General features: G+C 33.8%; 1 protein-coding gene and 1 long non-coding RNA gene across 2 annotated transcripts in view; both read left to right on the top strand.

Moving 5' to 3' along the window:
• Positions 1-215: 215 nt before the first annotated feature.
• The window catches only part of LOC106136518 (paired box protein Pax-5), a 62,543-nt gene continuing 45,517 nt past the window's right edge, over positions 216-17,241 (top strand). Inside the window, exons 1-2 of the mRNA XM_013337089.2 lie at positions 216-375; positions 3,272-3,328. Coding sequence (XP_013192543.2) covers positions 216-375; positions 3,272-3,328 — 217 coding nt within the window. The remainder of the gene's footprint in view (positions 376-3,271; positions 3,329-17,241) is intronic.
• LOC132903389 (uncharacterized) lies at positions 13,193-14,682 on the top strand. Its single transcript, XR_009657394.1, has 2 exons — positions 13,193-13,801; positions 14,182-14,682. It is a non-coding gene; the product is annotated as an uncharacterized LOC132903389 (long non-coding RNA).

Below are 17,241 nucleotides of genomic sequence, written 5' to 3'. Positions count from 1 at the left end.
AACATTAAGTGCCAATATATTAGTGCAAAATACAGATTACGAATACAACTGTCATTCAACGAACTGACAACTAAAGGCAACGATATTAAAAAAAAAACCTAAAAAAATATAAAACAACCAGTGCCACAATAAAATTAACTGCCAGTGTTCGAACTTCAAAAATAACGTGTTAAACTCGTTGTGGAAACGGTTTTTTGAGTGATGTGCTAAAGACAATGGATCTTCACGCTCCACCTTTGGTCGTCCATGGATATGAACCTCACGCCCCATTGCTAGAAGTCGAAGGTTTGGACCCGCATAGCCCCCAGCAGAAAGTTCTCATTCACGCGCCAACGTTGCAGGGTCAAGAGCTGATAAGCGATCATCGGAACGGAGGTGAGTTGTATTTTTTTTTTTTTTAATATTTGAATTAAGAATTAATTTTAAAAAATAGCTTTAACAATATATTTAAGAAAACTATTTGACAAAGTTCTATGTAACATTTTGTGGCCATGTCAACTATAAATTTAAAAAATTTAGGTGTACGAAAGTAATATTTACTAGTATATCTTGACGATATAAGTATATGATGTAAGTATTTTGCAGTATGCATGTGCGCTTTATCGCACCACCAACTTAAAGTTTTTATGTTTGGTCAGCTGGTAGAGAATGCCAAACGGCATTAAGTCCGCCTTTGGTAAATTTTTTTGTGCAATAAAGTTAAAAAAATAAATATACAGTACAAGTCATCAGTAGATTTATGTAATTATTTTAAACATCGTGTTTGCATGTTAACAACTGTGTGACAAAAATATACTTTGACATAATAAAATAAAAAAGTTGTAATGTCTAATTTGAAGATTTAGAGGAAATGAGCGATATTGAAGATGGATGGAAGGAATTTAAAGAAAGAATTGTGAAAGTAGCTGTTGAAGTGTGTGGTGTAAGTAGAAGAAGGAAAGGAAAAAATCACAAAAATGCGTGGATGAGTAAAGATGTGCAAGAACTTGTGCGATTAAAGAAGAAAGCATGGCTGGATTTGTTAGCAGCAAAAGCTAACTTAAGAATCCAAGAGGTTATAGATGAAAATGTGAATGAAGCACGTAAGGAATATAAGAAAATGAAAGATTTGCTTAAGAAAGCTGTGATTAGAAAGAAAGAAGAGTATAAAGAGGATTTTGATAAAAGGCTATCAGAAGACTTTCAGTCAAATCTGAAAGTATTCTGGAAATCCGTAAGGTCAGCCCGAGGAAATACTATAACCAGAGAGCTGACTAGGATCAGATGCCAGGATGGTAGCGTTGTGAAGAATGTGTACTAAAGATATGGAAGGACTATTTTGAAAGTTTATTTGAAAAAAAGGAAGGAAATAAGAAAGATTTCTGCTATAGCGAAGAAAAAGAGAATGAGATGGAAGGCGAAATTGAAATGTTCGAAATTGTGGAAGCACTTAAGAGTATGAAAGCGGGAAAGGCTGCTGGGTGTGATAGAGTGTCGGTCGAGATGCTTAAAGCAGGAAAAGGCGTAGTAGCTAGTCAGTTGTACTGCCTTTTCAATTTGTGTTGGAGAAGCGGCCGAGTACCAAAAGATTGGTGTAAGGCTGTTATCGTGCCACTTTACAAAGGAAAAGGGTCACAGCTGGACTGCAAAAATTATCGTGGTATAAGCCTGCTTAGCGTCGTCGGCAAATTGTATGCTAAGGTATTGATTAATAGAGTCAGGAATGAAACTGATGACAAAATATGGGATGCTCAAGCGGGATTTCGAAAGGGAATGGGATGTACTGATCAGGTCTTTTCCTTGCGGTGCATAGCCGAAAAGTTTTTGGCCAAGAGTCAAAAAGTCTATGGCACATTCGTAGATCTGGAAAAGGCCTATGACAGAGTTGAGAGGAATGAATTGTGGTCAGCACTTTCTATGCATGGGGTGAGCAGTCTCTTAATACGAGCACTGAAATCCTTATATGAGGATTCGAGTGCTTGTGTCAGGATAAACGGAGCGCACACTGAGTGGTTTAAGATTGAGAAAGGCGTTAGGCAAGGATGTGTTGCGTCACCGTGGCTGTTCAACCTATTTATGGATAGCTGTTTGACAGATTTGCAAGAGTCTAAAAGTGGATTAAGGATGAATGAGTTACTCGTCAAATGTCTGCTCTATGCCGACGATCAGGTTATACTGGCGTCATCAGCGGAGGAGTTACAGGAGATGGTAAACTGTATGCATGAAGCTTTAAAAGAGAAAGGAATGAAAGTGAACGTAAGTAAAACTAAAACACTGGTTTTTGAAATGGAGAAAGAAATGACAGCATGTAATATTTTGATTGGAGGAGAAAAAGTGGAGCAAGTGAAAGAGTTTGTATATCTAGGATCAAAGTTTACATCAGATGGCAAGTATGATAGTGATATTGAAAGGAGAGTGAACGCGGGGAACATGGTGAATGGAGCTTTGCATGCCTTTATGAGCAGTCAGAAACTATCCAAAAAGGCTCGACTGGCTGTGCACAGGGGCGTGTTGGTCCCGACATTAATGTATGGGAGTGAAAGTTGGGTATGGCAAAAGAAGCATGAAAGCAGAATAAATGCAGTGGAAATGAGAGCGTTAAGGAGTATGATGGGTGTGAAATTGAGTGACAGGATAAGGAACAGCGTGATAAGGGAATGTTGTGATGTGAAAGAAGATGTAGTTACAGGAATAGAAAAGGGTATGTTAAGATGGTTCGGTCATGTGGAGAGGATGAATGAAAGCAGGTTGACTAAGCAGATATACAAGGAGAGTGTGGAGGGAAAGGTCGGAGTGGGAAGACCTAGACGAACGTATCTTGATCAAATTAAGGACGTCCTGGTAAAGGGTCAGGTCAAAAGTACCCGAAACCGCCGAGCTTGTATGAAGAGAGTTATGAATGTGGACGAAGCGAAAGAAGTATGCAGAGATCGTGGCAAGTGGAAAGAGGTAGTCTCTGCCTACCCCTCCGGGAAAGAGGCGTGATTTTATGTATGTATGTATGTATGTAATGTCTAATATATATAGAATAATAGATTAAAAAAAAAAATAGGTATATTCCTTGCTATAAACTTAAATTTTTTTACACCGATTCCAATAAAATTTGAGAGCCTGGAAATTCTTAATGTACATAAATATTTATAATGTACATAAATATTTATTTTGACCAGATTTTTTTTTGCGAAAAAAATTTTTTTTTTTAAATTTTTTTTTTAAATTTTTTTTTTAATTTTTTTTTAACTTTAATTTTTCCACCGTTATGCCGAGAGCAGATGTGTCTTATCTGACGTAGAGTACGACTTTGCAGATGAGCAGTACCACGCGCACAGCAGCAACCAGAGCAGCGACGGTGAGTGAAACCATTACTTTTTATTTTAAAGTAAAAAAAAATGAATTGTACGTACATACATACATACTATGGATGTCGTTAAAGGCGATTAAGGGAATAGGCCTTTTAACTTGGGATTCTTCTTTTAGGCGATGGGCTAGCAACCTGTCCCTACTTGAATCTTAATTCTATTATTAAGCCAAACATGTGAACATGGCCTATCAGTCCTTTCAAAACTGTTGGCTCTGTCTACCCCGCAAGGGATATAGACGTGATTATATGTATGTATATTATATTTTCGACTTTAAAAAAATATTATATAGCTGTTACATCAGAACATCACTGACTTCGCTCCAGTCGCGGGCGCTTGCAACTAAAATCATAAACTTACAAACGGTAGCCTTTTTAAAACACGTTGTCAACTAAAATCGGGAATGATTCATCATTTCTAAGCCTACACAGCGGTTGTGTGAAAGCGACACTTGTAATTATTTGTAAGGGTCAGGTCATAGTGCAGGAGCGAGAGTTAAGGGTAAAGGTTGGGCCCCTGTGAGAGCGACCAGCGGAATACGCATGTGTAGTATTATCTTGCGTTTTGTTGAACCGATTTTGATGTAGTTTTCAGTAAGTATTTATTTAACGTATTTTAAGAAGGAAAATACCGATTGGAGGTGGTTCTCTTTTTGCAAAAGTTATTGTTTATTTCTAAATTATGTTTCTGAGGAACTAAAGCATTAGTAAATTATAACACCAATCATCAAAAACTTTGCTCTAGACTATAACAAAGCATATTTATGTAAATATCACAGTTTTTGCGATAACGAAATTCCAATACGTCCCTTAGCAGGATAATACATATTTCTGACGTGACAATTGTAAACTATGTATTTTGTTAGCATCATAAACTATAGGCATTTCTCAGTTGATCGTGCGTTTATATAATTCAAATTCAAAATTATTTTTCATTACGAGTACTATGTGACGTTTCAAACACAACTTTATAACTGTCATATATATATTGGTTTCACAACATTAATTGAAAAATTACAAAGATAAAATTTACAATTATTATACAAAGGCGAACTTATTTAATTTATATCATTTATTATAAATGCAATTAAAACTAAAATTTTCTCCAAAAGGTAAGCTGTTTGTTTTTGAATTTTCTTTCTACTTCATGTTTATATGTATTATTGTGTACATAAATAAGTTAAAAAATAAATGAACTTCCTTCTAACCAAAATAAGCTTCCGATTATCACCATGACCTCTTATCAATCCAATCGGGGTTCGAACCCAAGACTATAATGTTAAAACAAGCACATAACCACTGTTACTCCGAAACCGACAATATTAAACTTACCTCCTGGCTTTAGTCCCGGTTGCATCCTCACCTCTCTGTAGAGGATACAGGGGTATGCCTTAAACCATGGCTCCTGGATTGTGTGAGTCAGGTTTTCACAATATTAAACTAACTCGCTGCAACTAATGTCCGGGGTATGCCTTAAACCATAGATCATGGATTATGTGAGTCAGGTTTTCACAATTAAACTTATTAAACTCACTCGCTGCAACTAAGGCCCCACCCCGACAAGAAACCGAAGCTCTGACCGGCGGCCAAGTAATTTCACAGCGATTTAGCCAAGTGTTGTCGACAAAAAACCGTCCATTCACCAGAGCAGACGTGTCGGTGAAATTTTATGAATCAGACGCTTGGCGTAAGTTTTAAACCAGTTTTAGTAGTATAAGACTGTACTTAGCAATCAAGGGGGCTTGTATATAATATATCTTATATATTAAATTCTCGTGTCATAATGTTCGTTCCCGTGCTCCTCCGAAACGGTTTGACCGATTCTCATAAAATTTTGTGAGCAAACAACGTTTGCCGGGACAGCTAGTAATATATAAGCATATACGAGACAGATTATACAGATTAAGTTAGTCTCGAAGTAAGTTCGAGACTTGTGTTACGAGATACTAACTCAACGATACTATATTTTGTAATTAATACTTATATAGATAAACATCCAAGACCCATATAAAATATCCCAAAACATTTATTTTTTATTACAACCTTTTTTTATGAATTAATTAATATTAATTGTATTTTTAATAATCATTATGTATATATGTAATAAATTACAGATTAGTGAATGAAATTGTTTTGTCTGTTTGTTTATTAGATTTCGTAAGTAAAAACATTGGATAAATGTTTAGAATAAGTATAGGTTATACCTTTGATAAATCCCAAAACATGTTTAAACGCCAACAATAACGAATCGACGCACGTTTTTTTTCCGTTTTTTCAACGGGTTTCGCTTTCGAGCGCGTGACGCCTTTGCCCTGCTGTAGATCGGAATAAAAAATGTCACTTACCAACAAGGTTGCATTAGGCTATTATATTTTCTGACAAAATTGTATTACGGCGAGGGAAATCATTTAAATTAAAAAATTCAAAATTTATGAATTTTTATTCATTATTATAGGATACTCTCATATCTCTTAATAATTGTCGAAACGTTTGGTTTCACAACATTGGTTGACGTCAAATAAATTACTTAAAACTAAGTTTACTGCCGCTTCCAAGGCGTCAGTGCAGAAGAAGCGGTAACAAACTGCACTGCAGCATTTTCTTCAGCATTGTGAAGAAACCTTCACATTCAGGTAAATGGATGTGTGAAGCGTGATAGATCCAATACGGGTGAGGTTTACCTGAAAAAGTTACGCAGGACAGATGGAAGTCGCTTCGTGTGAGACCTAACTCGCCTTATCCAGGATCCATGAGCGAAGGTATAACCTGGACTCCTCTCCAAAGTGGTGAAGATGCAACTATTTTAATCTCAATTCCATTATAAAGATATGCAGGTAAACTAGAGTTTTTTTCAAGACTGTTGGTTCTGTCTACCCCGCAAGGGATAATATGTATGTAGATATGTATGAAAAGTATTATCTGCGGGTGTTCTAAGCTATGTATGGATCACGGGTTAAGCCGTGGCGGACCGCTAGTCTTTGATATTATTATGGACTAGCTGTGCCCGCGATTACATCCGCGTGGATAAGTTATTTTGGGCATCATTGAAACCCTCAAGGATGAATAATTTCCCCCGTATTTTTACACATATTCCATTATTTCTTTGCTCCTTATAGTTGCAGCGTGATGTTATATAGCATAAGGCCTTCCTCGATAAATGGTCTATTCAACGCGAAAAGAATTTTTCAATTCGAACCAGTAGTTCCTGAGATTAGCGCGTTCAAACAAACAAACTCTTCAGCTTTATAATATTAATATAGATGAGAAAGAATAACCCTATCATGGCTGATTGAAGATCGGTTCCCAAGGAAGTGGCTGCGGTCGGGACCATAGACGGTGTGGATTACTATAACAAGTGGATGAAAAGGCAATGTGGGGTTAAAGTTAAACATTGAAGAAATTATTTTAAATTAAATTATTAGTGCGGTTTAGTAGTAGTAGAAAAAACATATTTAATTCACAATTTTTTTAATGTAAGTCGATGGCCACCTCTCACTATTTGAATCTCATTTCTATCATAAAGCGTGTGGTTCCCGGCACCAATACAAAAAGAATAGGACCACACCATCTCTTTCCCATGGATGTCGTATAAGACGACTAAGGGATAGGCTTAAAAACTTGGGTTTCTTCTTTTAGGCGATGGGCTAGCAACCTGTCACTATTTGAATCTCAATTCTATCATTAAGCCAAATAGCTGAACGTGGCCATTCAGTCTTTTCAAGACTGTCGGCTCTGTCTACCCCGCAAGGGATATAGACGTGACCATATATATGTATGTATGTATCATAAAGCTAAACAGCTGAACGTGGCCTATAACTCGTCTTTTCAAATCTGCCGGCTTTGTCTACGACGATATATACACGTGAATGTATGTATGTATGTAGTACCTATTTAAAAGTTAAAAACACTGTGAAATTACGTATAACTTTGGTTGAAAATTATACCTAATTACTTACCTACTTACTTAAACAAATTGATATATACCTATGTATTATTGGTAACTATTGCGTGTATTTCTATTGTTTGAAATATTTTTTCTGTTGACCAAAAAAAAAATATATTGTAATCACAAAATAACACACTCCTTTTTTCAAACTGTTTTTAAAAATAAACGAAAGTGAACTTCCGCGGTTAGAATTTGGTCCTACGATTCCTGTCGTGTAACTAACACGATGACTGGTTAGAGAGACAGGTTTGACTTTTTTTTAATTGTTATGGAACTTTTTTTTATTAAAAAAATCGAAATGCCTTTGATACATATTTTTATCAACAAATACCTACTAATAATGTTAAACAACAAAAAATCAATACTTAATTTAAAAGAAAAAGCATTTAAATGGGACATCGCACTCAATATGACGTTCGGATTCCCGCCAAAAATAATTCAAAAATTAAACCACTTGTTTGTCATATAAATAATTATTTAGTACCTATTAGTATGCTTTATGGTAATGAAAGTGGTATTTTGTTTTCTTTTTTAAAGTCAAATTAAAAATAGTAACTTATTTTTTAAAAAATAACTATTTTAAGTACACATACAGATACTGATATTTTTGTTAAATATTATGTTAACATAGAAAAAAATTGAGGTTTTAACCTCAATTTTTTTCAAGTTAAATTCATTTTTTATCATGCACAGGATATATCCGTCATCCGTCAAAGTACCTAAAATTATGTTACCTGTATTAAATTTTGTGCCGTGTGGTTCCTGGTAGGTACCAATAGAAAAAATAATAGGACCACTCAATCTCTTTCCCATGGATGTTGTAAAAGGCGGCAAAGGGATAGGCTTATAAACTTGGCATTCTTCTTTTAGGTGATGGGCTAGCAACCTATCACTATTTGAATCTCAATTCTATCTTAAAGCCAAAAAGCTGAACGTGGCCTATCAGACTTTTCAAGAGTGTTGGCTCTGTCTAACCCACAGACGTTATTACATGTATGTATACATGTAGATACTAAATTTATACTATACTATTTATAAATCAGTGGTTACTCTAAGTATTAATACTACCTATACATAAAAAAAAACCAGAATGAATGAAACGCCGCATATAACTCAGTAGCTCTTTTAATACAAACTCTGTGAAGAAGTGCCCCTTGTCAAATAGAAGTAAAAAATATGGCCAAGCGTGATCTGTATTCAAATTGTGGTTCCGTAGATCAAATTATACTTTCACATCTTTTTTGGTAAAAACATTCATTCATTCATATAATTACGTTTATATCCCTTGCGGGGTAGACAGAGCCAGCAGTCTTGAAAGACTGATAGGCCACGTTCAGCTGTTAGGATTCCTAATAGAATTGATGAGATCGAGAAATGAGATTCAAGTAATCTATAGAGCGGCTTCTCTATTAGCGCAAATTATATAAGTTAACCAAGAGAAAAGACTTTTTCGGATTGTTCTTTTAGGTGATACCTATGGGCTAGCAGAGTGTCACCTTCTTCACATCTGAACTACATTTTTGTTAATAAGTCTTGGAACTGCACGTATTTTTCGAGTTTTCCAAGCAATTTTATTTATAGATAATATAATGTTGTTTGGTAGCAAACAAAATATTATTATCATCTTACTATCTAATAATTAGGCAATTATTATTAAAGCATCAATTTTGCAAAAAAAAACCTTTCAGAAATGAAATAAATAAAACTGCAAAAAAAATTACAAGAAAAAATCAGATTACCTTGATAATAATTTTTCTCAAACAAATTAAAGTTATTATACCTAATTATATTTAGTTATGGCCTAAACCAAAGTCTTATAAGGAAACTATTAATCTTTTTTAATAAAATTAACTGACTTACTTTCAGATGAGTACCTACACATAAAAAAATTTTAGTGTATAAATATGTTAATATTTTTATTTTATTAAGCATGAACTTTAAGAACGTTAAATGGAAAAGGTACTTAATTCATATTGATATTTTATCAAAATTAAAAGTCCAAAATTATACTAAATCTTTAAAATTGGAACAGTCGTTTTCACAAAACTGCGACGGGACCCTAACAACTTGACGGCAGAAAGAGACAGCTATACGAAACTCGTTCCGCTCCATTAGAACGGCCTTTGTTCAAATTTTGACAGTGGCCCCGCCAATGAGAATACCTTTACAAACTTATGTCAGCCTCGGTTTGATTCTTAATTCAATAATGTTAGAGGTTAAAATTGAATAAATCGTATGTAAAATAATTTTGTATTAATTTCTTTTAAAAGTTTTGTTTTTAGAATGTGGCTTTTAATACTGTAGTTATTAAGCTTAAATTTGTATGATTTGCGTTTGTTCATACTATTTATACTAATTAAAGACTGAACTCAAAAACAACTGGACCGATTTTGATTTTTACAACTCTTCCCGTGCAGGTTGTAAGAGTCTATTTACGGAAATACCTACTTAATTTGGGATTCTTCTTTTAGGCGACGGGCTAACAAGCTCTCACTATTTGAATCTCAATTCCATCACAGACAATACAGCTGAACGTGCCCTTCAGTCTTTTTGAGACTGTTGACTCTGTCTATTCCGTAGTAAGTAAAGACGTGAGTATAGGAACGTTTGAAAAGAAACTAAGTAAGTGCATTTCTTTTAATCATATAACTTCTTCAAACATTAATAACATATTTTATACATAATACATCTCAATTTATCAACAACATCATCTAATGACATTGACGTATAATTGTTATCAATCATGATGATCAGATCACAAAGCGATGGCAAATGAACCGCGCATGTTAATCAAATTCCATAACTGTATTGGGTAAATGGTCGTGGAGCGATGACCACAGACTCCAAGGAGTTTATTTATTTATTTTATTTTATTCAGAAAATATATCTACAGTCTTAAATAATATTTGGATAACTATATGAGAGTTTTAGTTAACTCTCCAATGAAACAAGAATCATCCTTCATGTAAGTAGCCCATTTAAAATTCCAGTACCTGGTTGACCGAGCGGTGCTCGTTAGATGTCCATAAAAAGTAGTTTAATTAAAAAAATACAATGTAACATCAACAAAACCACCAAGACAAAGTCAGGAAAATCATAAAATAATCTGTACATACATATACGCTATAAAATAATCTGTACATACATATACGCTATAAAATAATCTGTACATACATAAAATTACGGTTTACAGGACAGAGAGAGCCCAACGAAACAAGAATCATTATTCACCTACCCCAGTAGATTAAAATTCCAGTACCTAGTTGACCGAGCGGTGCTTGGTAGATGTCAGAATAACCATAAAAAGTATTAAAAACAATAAAATGTAACATCAACGAAACCACCAAGACAATGTCAGAAAAAACATAAAATAATCTGTACATATATATATAATCACGATTTACAGGGCAGAGAGAGCCCACAATCTCGATGAGACTGAAAGGCCACGTTCAGCTGTGGATATGGCTTTAATGGCGGAATTCAAATTCAGATATTGATAAGTTACAAGCCTTTTCCAATATTTTTTTTCACTACCAGGCCAGCATTAAAGCCTATTTCTTTTTCTGAAGTTATAAAATTGTCAATGTCTAAATTTTAAGTAGTCTCACCAGCACTTATGTTATATGCGCGCTCAATTTGTCAAACACACAATATCTACAAATATACCTACAATGTGCCTATGCATAACATAGGTTCTCAGATATTATCATTAGAGGATTATATCATTAATGATGAAATACACTTAACTAATGTGATGTCTTGGTACTCTTTTGGTTAAGGTGTAGGTACCTATTCGCCATAAATCCAAATAAGTGCCGTGTGGTTCCCGGCACCAATACAAAAAATTATAGGACCACTTCATCTTTTACCCATGGATGTCGTAAAAGGCGACTAAGGGATTGGCTTACAAACTTGGGAATCTTTTTTAGGCGATGGGTTAGCAACCTGTCACTATTTGAATCTCAATTCTATCATTAAGCTAAGTAGCTGAACGTGGCCATTCAGTATTTTCAAGACTGTTGGCTCTGTCTAACCCGCAAGGGATATAGACGTGACCATAAGTATGTATGTATGTATCCATATAAGAACTTATATAAAAGAAGAAAGTGAATGACTGACTGACATATCGGTGCACTTAGAGAGGATTTCCCGTAATTCCCATGGGACTGGGAATTATGGTGATCTCTCGTTTTACGGAGCCGCGGGCGTCAAGGGACACATCGTGAGGTAACCTGCACATTCAGACAACTATGTGTAACCCAATAAGAGTTTTGCTCTCCTGACTTATCATATCCAGGGTCGTGGTTAAGTATTGAGAAAGAACTTGTGATCCGTAGGAAGAAATGGAGTACATACATACATACATAAAATCACGCCTCTTTCCCGGAGGGGTAGGCAGAGACTACCTCTTTCCACTTGCCGCGATCTCTGCATACTTCCTTCGCTTCATGAAACATGCAACTTTTGAAATGGAGTAGGTAGTCTTATTCTAGAGTGTCAGGAACCACACGGAAATGCTCTACAAATGATAGCCAGTACGCGCATTTTCTAACGTGCCGGAAACCACACGGCAATTCTCTATAAATGATAGCAAGTACGCACATTTGTATCAACTTGGTAAGTTTAGAGCTAGTCGATATTACCTAAGCAAAATGCCTTAGCCGTTATTTGTAACTAATCATAGACCTTATTGATAGAGTGATTGAGTCCAAAATAAAACAAGATTATGACAAGATCAAGACTAATTATAAACTTAATCACTATGGAATTAAGATTTTTAATCATTTAGCTAGGTACTTCTAAGAAAATGCTCGCAATTTTTTTGTGTACAGTGTGTGCTTACCCTTAGAGATAATAGTGTTATTGTGCGAGCGAGACGGAGATAGAACATGACAAAAATGGGAAGAAGGGGTGGGATGATGTTGCGTTCGGATACGCTGTCGAAAAATTAAGTCAAATACATTCATTTCAAATTAAATTTTTTAATACAAAAATATTTTCATTTTTTAAGAATTGTATAAATTTGGGATGCGATAAATAGACAGAGATACTATCAAAAAAATTAAATTTGCAAACGCCGGTCAGAAAATCAGAGGAAACACTTAACTTCTTATTTTAGGAAATGGCTAGGTACCTATAAATATCATTGTATCTACAATTAATATAGACCCTTCAATCTGGTAAACATTGGCTCCATCTACTAACAAAATATATACAACATTGCATTTAAACTAAAGCGTTGTGTTTTTGAATGTCCTCTGAGCATTTTCATACGAACTGCTTTGTATGTTTGATGCTATATACCTAGTACTTAGTGGAAGTATATTGCTTCTCTATTTCATTGGCGTATGCTGTCACGAAAGATTAAAGTTCGGTAATAAATAAATTACGACAAGGCGATCGGCCTTCTGATTTTTTATCCTTCCGAACAAAATAAAATTGTCACATTCCATACCTACATTGAAATGAAAAAATATAACCAACCTGAAAAAAAAATATTATACTTACGGACAAAATGAGATAGAAAATTTTGGTGCTACTCCCATTTCTTTATAATTAATTGACTAGCTTTCTCGATAACCAGCAGCTTCGCCCGCGCCACCTACAAAATAATACAGGATTTTCTACCGGGATAAAAGTACTTTTTGTCCCTCTCCAGATTATTAATTATATGTATACCTATACTTATGCAAAATTACAACAAGATTAGATCAAAAGAAAGTGCGTGAAGAGACAACGAACAAATAAACTAAGATAACTTTCGCATTTATGTTGTTACATTACTGATGTTACTAGATTAAAAGAGCTTTTTATTATAGGATAGGCAGTGGTAGTTATATTTGCAATGTATTAAAAATTTGAGACAGATGGAATGGAATCCCTTCTAAAGGTTATTAAAGTTATGGGTAAGGCCGTAAATTTTGCCACTATTTGAAAAAAAAATATGTCCCACATTTTGACTGCATATATAAAAGACTAATGCTAGTAATTTGTTACTAAGGTACTCATAATATATTTTGTAGCTCTTATCTCTACATAATTTAATTTCAAAAGTTCATACACTTCAATACTTTAACTTCTAGAGTGTGTTCAACTTGGCCAGTCCTCCAAATTTTGCAAAAATCGCGTTGTCTTTTTTATCATCCAAATACTAGAGAACTACAAAACTCGTAGTATATTTATTGAATGTCAAGTTTACAAGAACTTAACCTACAGAACGCAAAACTAAGCAGCCAATTAATAATATGAGATTATTTAAAATAAGTAGATTTAATTTTTTTATCGCAATTTAAATGTTTGTCCCCGTATTTTTGCTTATATGTTACAATTTTGTATGTTACCACAATTTCACCTCTAATTAAGGTAAAACATTTTGGTAATATTTTGTATCGATACTGGCAACACTTAAGTGTCCATGGACAAAAAGAAAAAAAAAAACCATTTTGTTTACTGTGGTGGGTTTGACAAAAAGTGAGTGCAGGTGTGTGTCGTCATTCGGGATTTATTCGATTTCAAAGGTAAAGAATTGGTTTATTACTACTATTTTCATGTGAAAGTATTATTTAGTGAATAAGTTATGCAGGAGCCGTGTTTTGTTTTAAATTTAGCTCGAATGATCGAGTTATGGTAAATTATAACCAAAAAAATCTTGCTTCTGCGTTACTTCTAGGTTACTGCTATGTTATCGGTAACATTGATTGTATGTTACGTAACGTTTAAGTGTTGTAAGGATTCGTACATAGACTCGTGCAATAGGCTACGACTCATTTAATTTCATATATTAAATAAGTATTTCCTGTAGTTAATGGCTTAGGAAAACAAAATATTATTATTATTTTAATCATTAAAAGTGCAAGATGAATTTTGAAATCCAATTTATAAAATGTGTTTTTTATAGAAGGAAGCGAGCAGAACGATGAAGAACTTGGCAGCACGGTTAGAGAGAATAATGAAAATGAAGGGAATTATTTAAGTTTCAACATAAAAGATTCGTTATGGTTAGATAATTTGAAAGAAAAACGTGGAAGTATTATATTGGATTTGTTGAGATCATAGAATTTAAAAATGACGAAACATATTACAAAATAATTTTTTTTTTAAATGTTAAGATTTCAAATAATTCTGTAAAATTCTTAGTGCAAAGAAAGTTAGATCTTGATTCTGTGACCACAATTTCTATAGTAAAAAAGATAAATTTGATTCAGTTAGAGACAGATTCAAAAGAATATTATCTGCAAAATGATGAAGATACTGTATTTTTTATTTAAATATTTTAAATCATTTGTTAGTTGACATAAGTAAAAGTGGTTACCTAGTTCCTTTTTTGTGATTTTATTGATTAATTAGTACACATTGTGTTTTAAGTACCTATTTAATGAATAGACATTTTAGAAGATTTCATTGTTTTTTATTTGCTTCTTCTTTTTCTTAGTCGTATTCCTCATGGCTGAGAAGTCGTGATCATTATATGGATTTCAATGAAACACACACAACGACTTTCTTGGCAATATTAATAGAGTGGTTTGCCATTGCCTTCTCCATTTCACACACTAACTGATAAATAATCGACTAATGTGACTTCCTCACGATGTTTTCCTTCACCGGAAGCAAGTGGTGGTCATGAAAAGTACTAAACGTAAGTCAGATTAGCATACAAACTCATGTGGCTCGAGTAGGATTCGAACCCGGGACATTTCGATCACCAGGCGGACGTCTTAACCACTAGACCACCACCGCTTCATTTCATTTATATGCTTAGTTCTTACATAAGGTTAATAGATACCCTGGCCCGTACGCCCGTACATACATTTTGTTTTGGAACATTGCATTAACTTCGTTTGTGTTTCTCAGAATACATTTGCTTCTCCAATTCCTATGGAATTGTGCTTGCCATTACAATCGTACGTTAGTATAATTTTCAGTAGGTACTTTACGAAAATATTATGAAATTTGAAAAAAAAAATTAATAAAAAAAAGAGGCAGTACTTCTGAACTCGACCTTACACTCTTTACTCGTTACTTTCGTGTTACTTATACGTTACCATAACATAGAAGTATCTATGTTACTCTATGTTACTAAGTGGCAAAATCTACGGCCTTACCCTTATACAGGAGAACTTAATAAATTTTGTATACAACTGACAAGATTGCACGAAGAAAGTTATGAACGCGTTCATTTATTTTTATGTAAGTACTTACCTATTTAATTTTTAATTATTTAACGATTAGTGAACAGCTCAAGTCTAAAAAAATAATATTGTGTAGGTTATATAGTCTCATTATAATAATCACAGAATATATTTTATTTAACTGATATTTAAAATCTCATTAAGAAAAATAACCTGAAATTGTTTACATAATTATCAGCATCTCATATCACTTAATCTATTAAATCGAGATAAAAAAAATCGCAACTCACCCCCCGTGTATCCGAACGCAGAAGCGCGCGCCACGTGCCGGTAGAGAGTATTTTGGCGGCGCCCCGCGCGGACCAGCCGAGCGAGACGCGCGGGAAAATCGTGATCCATTTTCGAAATTTTGAATTTTTTAATTTTTTTAGCAGTGAACGGTTGCTGTTTGGTCGAATTGTGATTTTTAAAGTGATGTATGTGTGTCGATAATTTTTTTTGTAGTGGTAATTTGATTGCACTCCTAAAGAATAATACCAACAAAATAAAATCAATCATATAAATAAAAAAAGGATAAATTTATATTTTTGAAGACTAGGCTATATGTACCTACCTAACAATGTACGAACAGAATTACCTACCTACTTACGTAGGTAGTACATAACCACCTTTATTACATCGTGCTCGCTATGTAAATTAATATTGCATGTAATTCTAATACCGAGCCGTCTAAATCAGACCCCGGGTATCAGATGACGGCAAGAAACCTGTGCCGTGTGAATTTATAACACTATTAAAATAAATAATATCTCTTTAAAATTTATTATACTTATTCATATTCAAATCTTAAAAATAAAAAATCTATTTGATTGATATACCTATAAAAAGATTTCTTTGAAAGTGATTGCGGTTCTCTTAAGAATAGAAATAGGTACCTATGTTATTAGGAAATTAATTCTAATTAAGCAATTAATGCAAATAATAGATTATTCGACACCGAGAGAAACAACACTGAGAATAACAGATAATGTACATATTATCTGGCTTTAAATATTGTCTGAATTATCTGACACACAACTGAAAATTCCTGAAAAGATTTTTCTTGAAATAATAGTAGGTATTATTAAAGTTGGTAGGTAACCAAAGTATCCGCTGACTAAGTACCTACTATAAGTACCTATTGGTATTTCAATAGAAACAGTGCCCAAGATATAAACAAGTTATTAAAAAAATAACGAAATGCCACTCCCACGACAACCGGACATCTAATATATCAGAAAACTGATCCTCTTGTCACAATCCGTCAGGTTCTGAGCGTACCAACCGTAAAATATACCTCAAAATTGAGAATAAGTCATCTGTACCCAACCGTCCAGCGCGCGATTAGGACGTGTTCTAATCACCATCACGAATTTCGGGAGGATAAAGTGATAATTGCAATGAAAAATTAGTGAAAAATAGTGCGGCTGTGACAGTGTTGTATTGTAGGTATAGATTTTCTGATTAAACTGATTCAATGTGAAGGGCTCTTTTTAAAAAACAAGTCAAACTTTTATTACGAAATAATTGTTAAAAAAACACATGATTCATTTCAGAAAAATGTACACATACTTGATTATAATTGTTAAAAGTAAATCACATTCACAATGCTTTCCGTTCTAATAAAAAGGCATCTTAAATAAAGCACTTAAACTTATACTAATGTAATCATAACAATATAATTTTAAAGATGATTTATATAAAATCAAGAAGTGTAATGGCCAACGATTAACATCGTTTTCTGATTAACCAATAATAATAGCCAAAACAAAGTAAATAATTTCCAACTT

This window comes from Amyelois transitella, chromosome 25 (assembly GCF_032362555.1).
Source record: "Amyelois transitella isolate CPQ chromosome 25, ilAmyTran1.1, whole genome shotgun sequence".
NCBI classification, from domain to species: domain Eukaryota; kingdom Metazoa; phylum Arthropoda; class Insecta; order Lepidoptera; family Pyralidae; genus Amyelois; species Amyelois transitella.
Note: the sequence above shows the minus strand (reverse complement) of the source record. Positions and strands in the feature narration are given on the sequence as shown.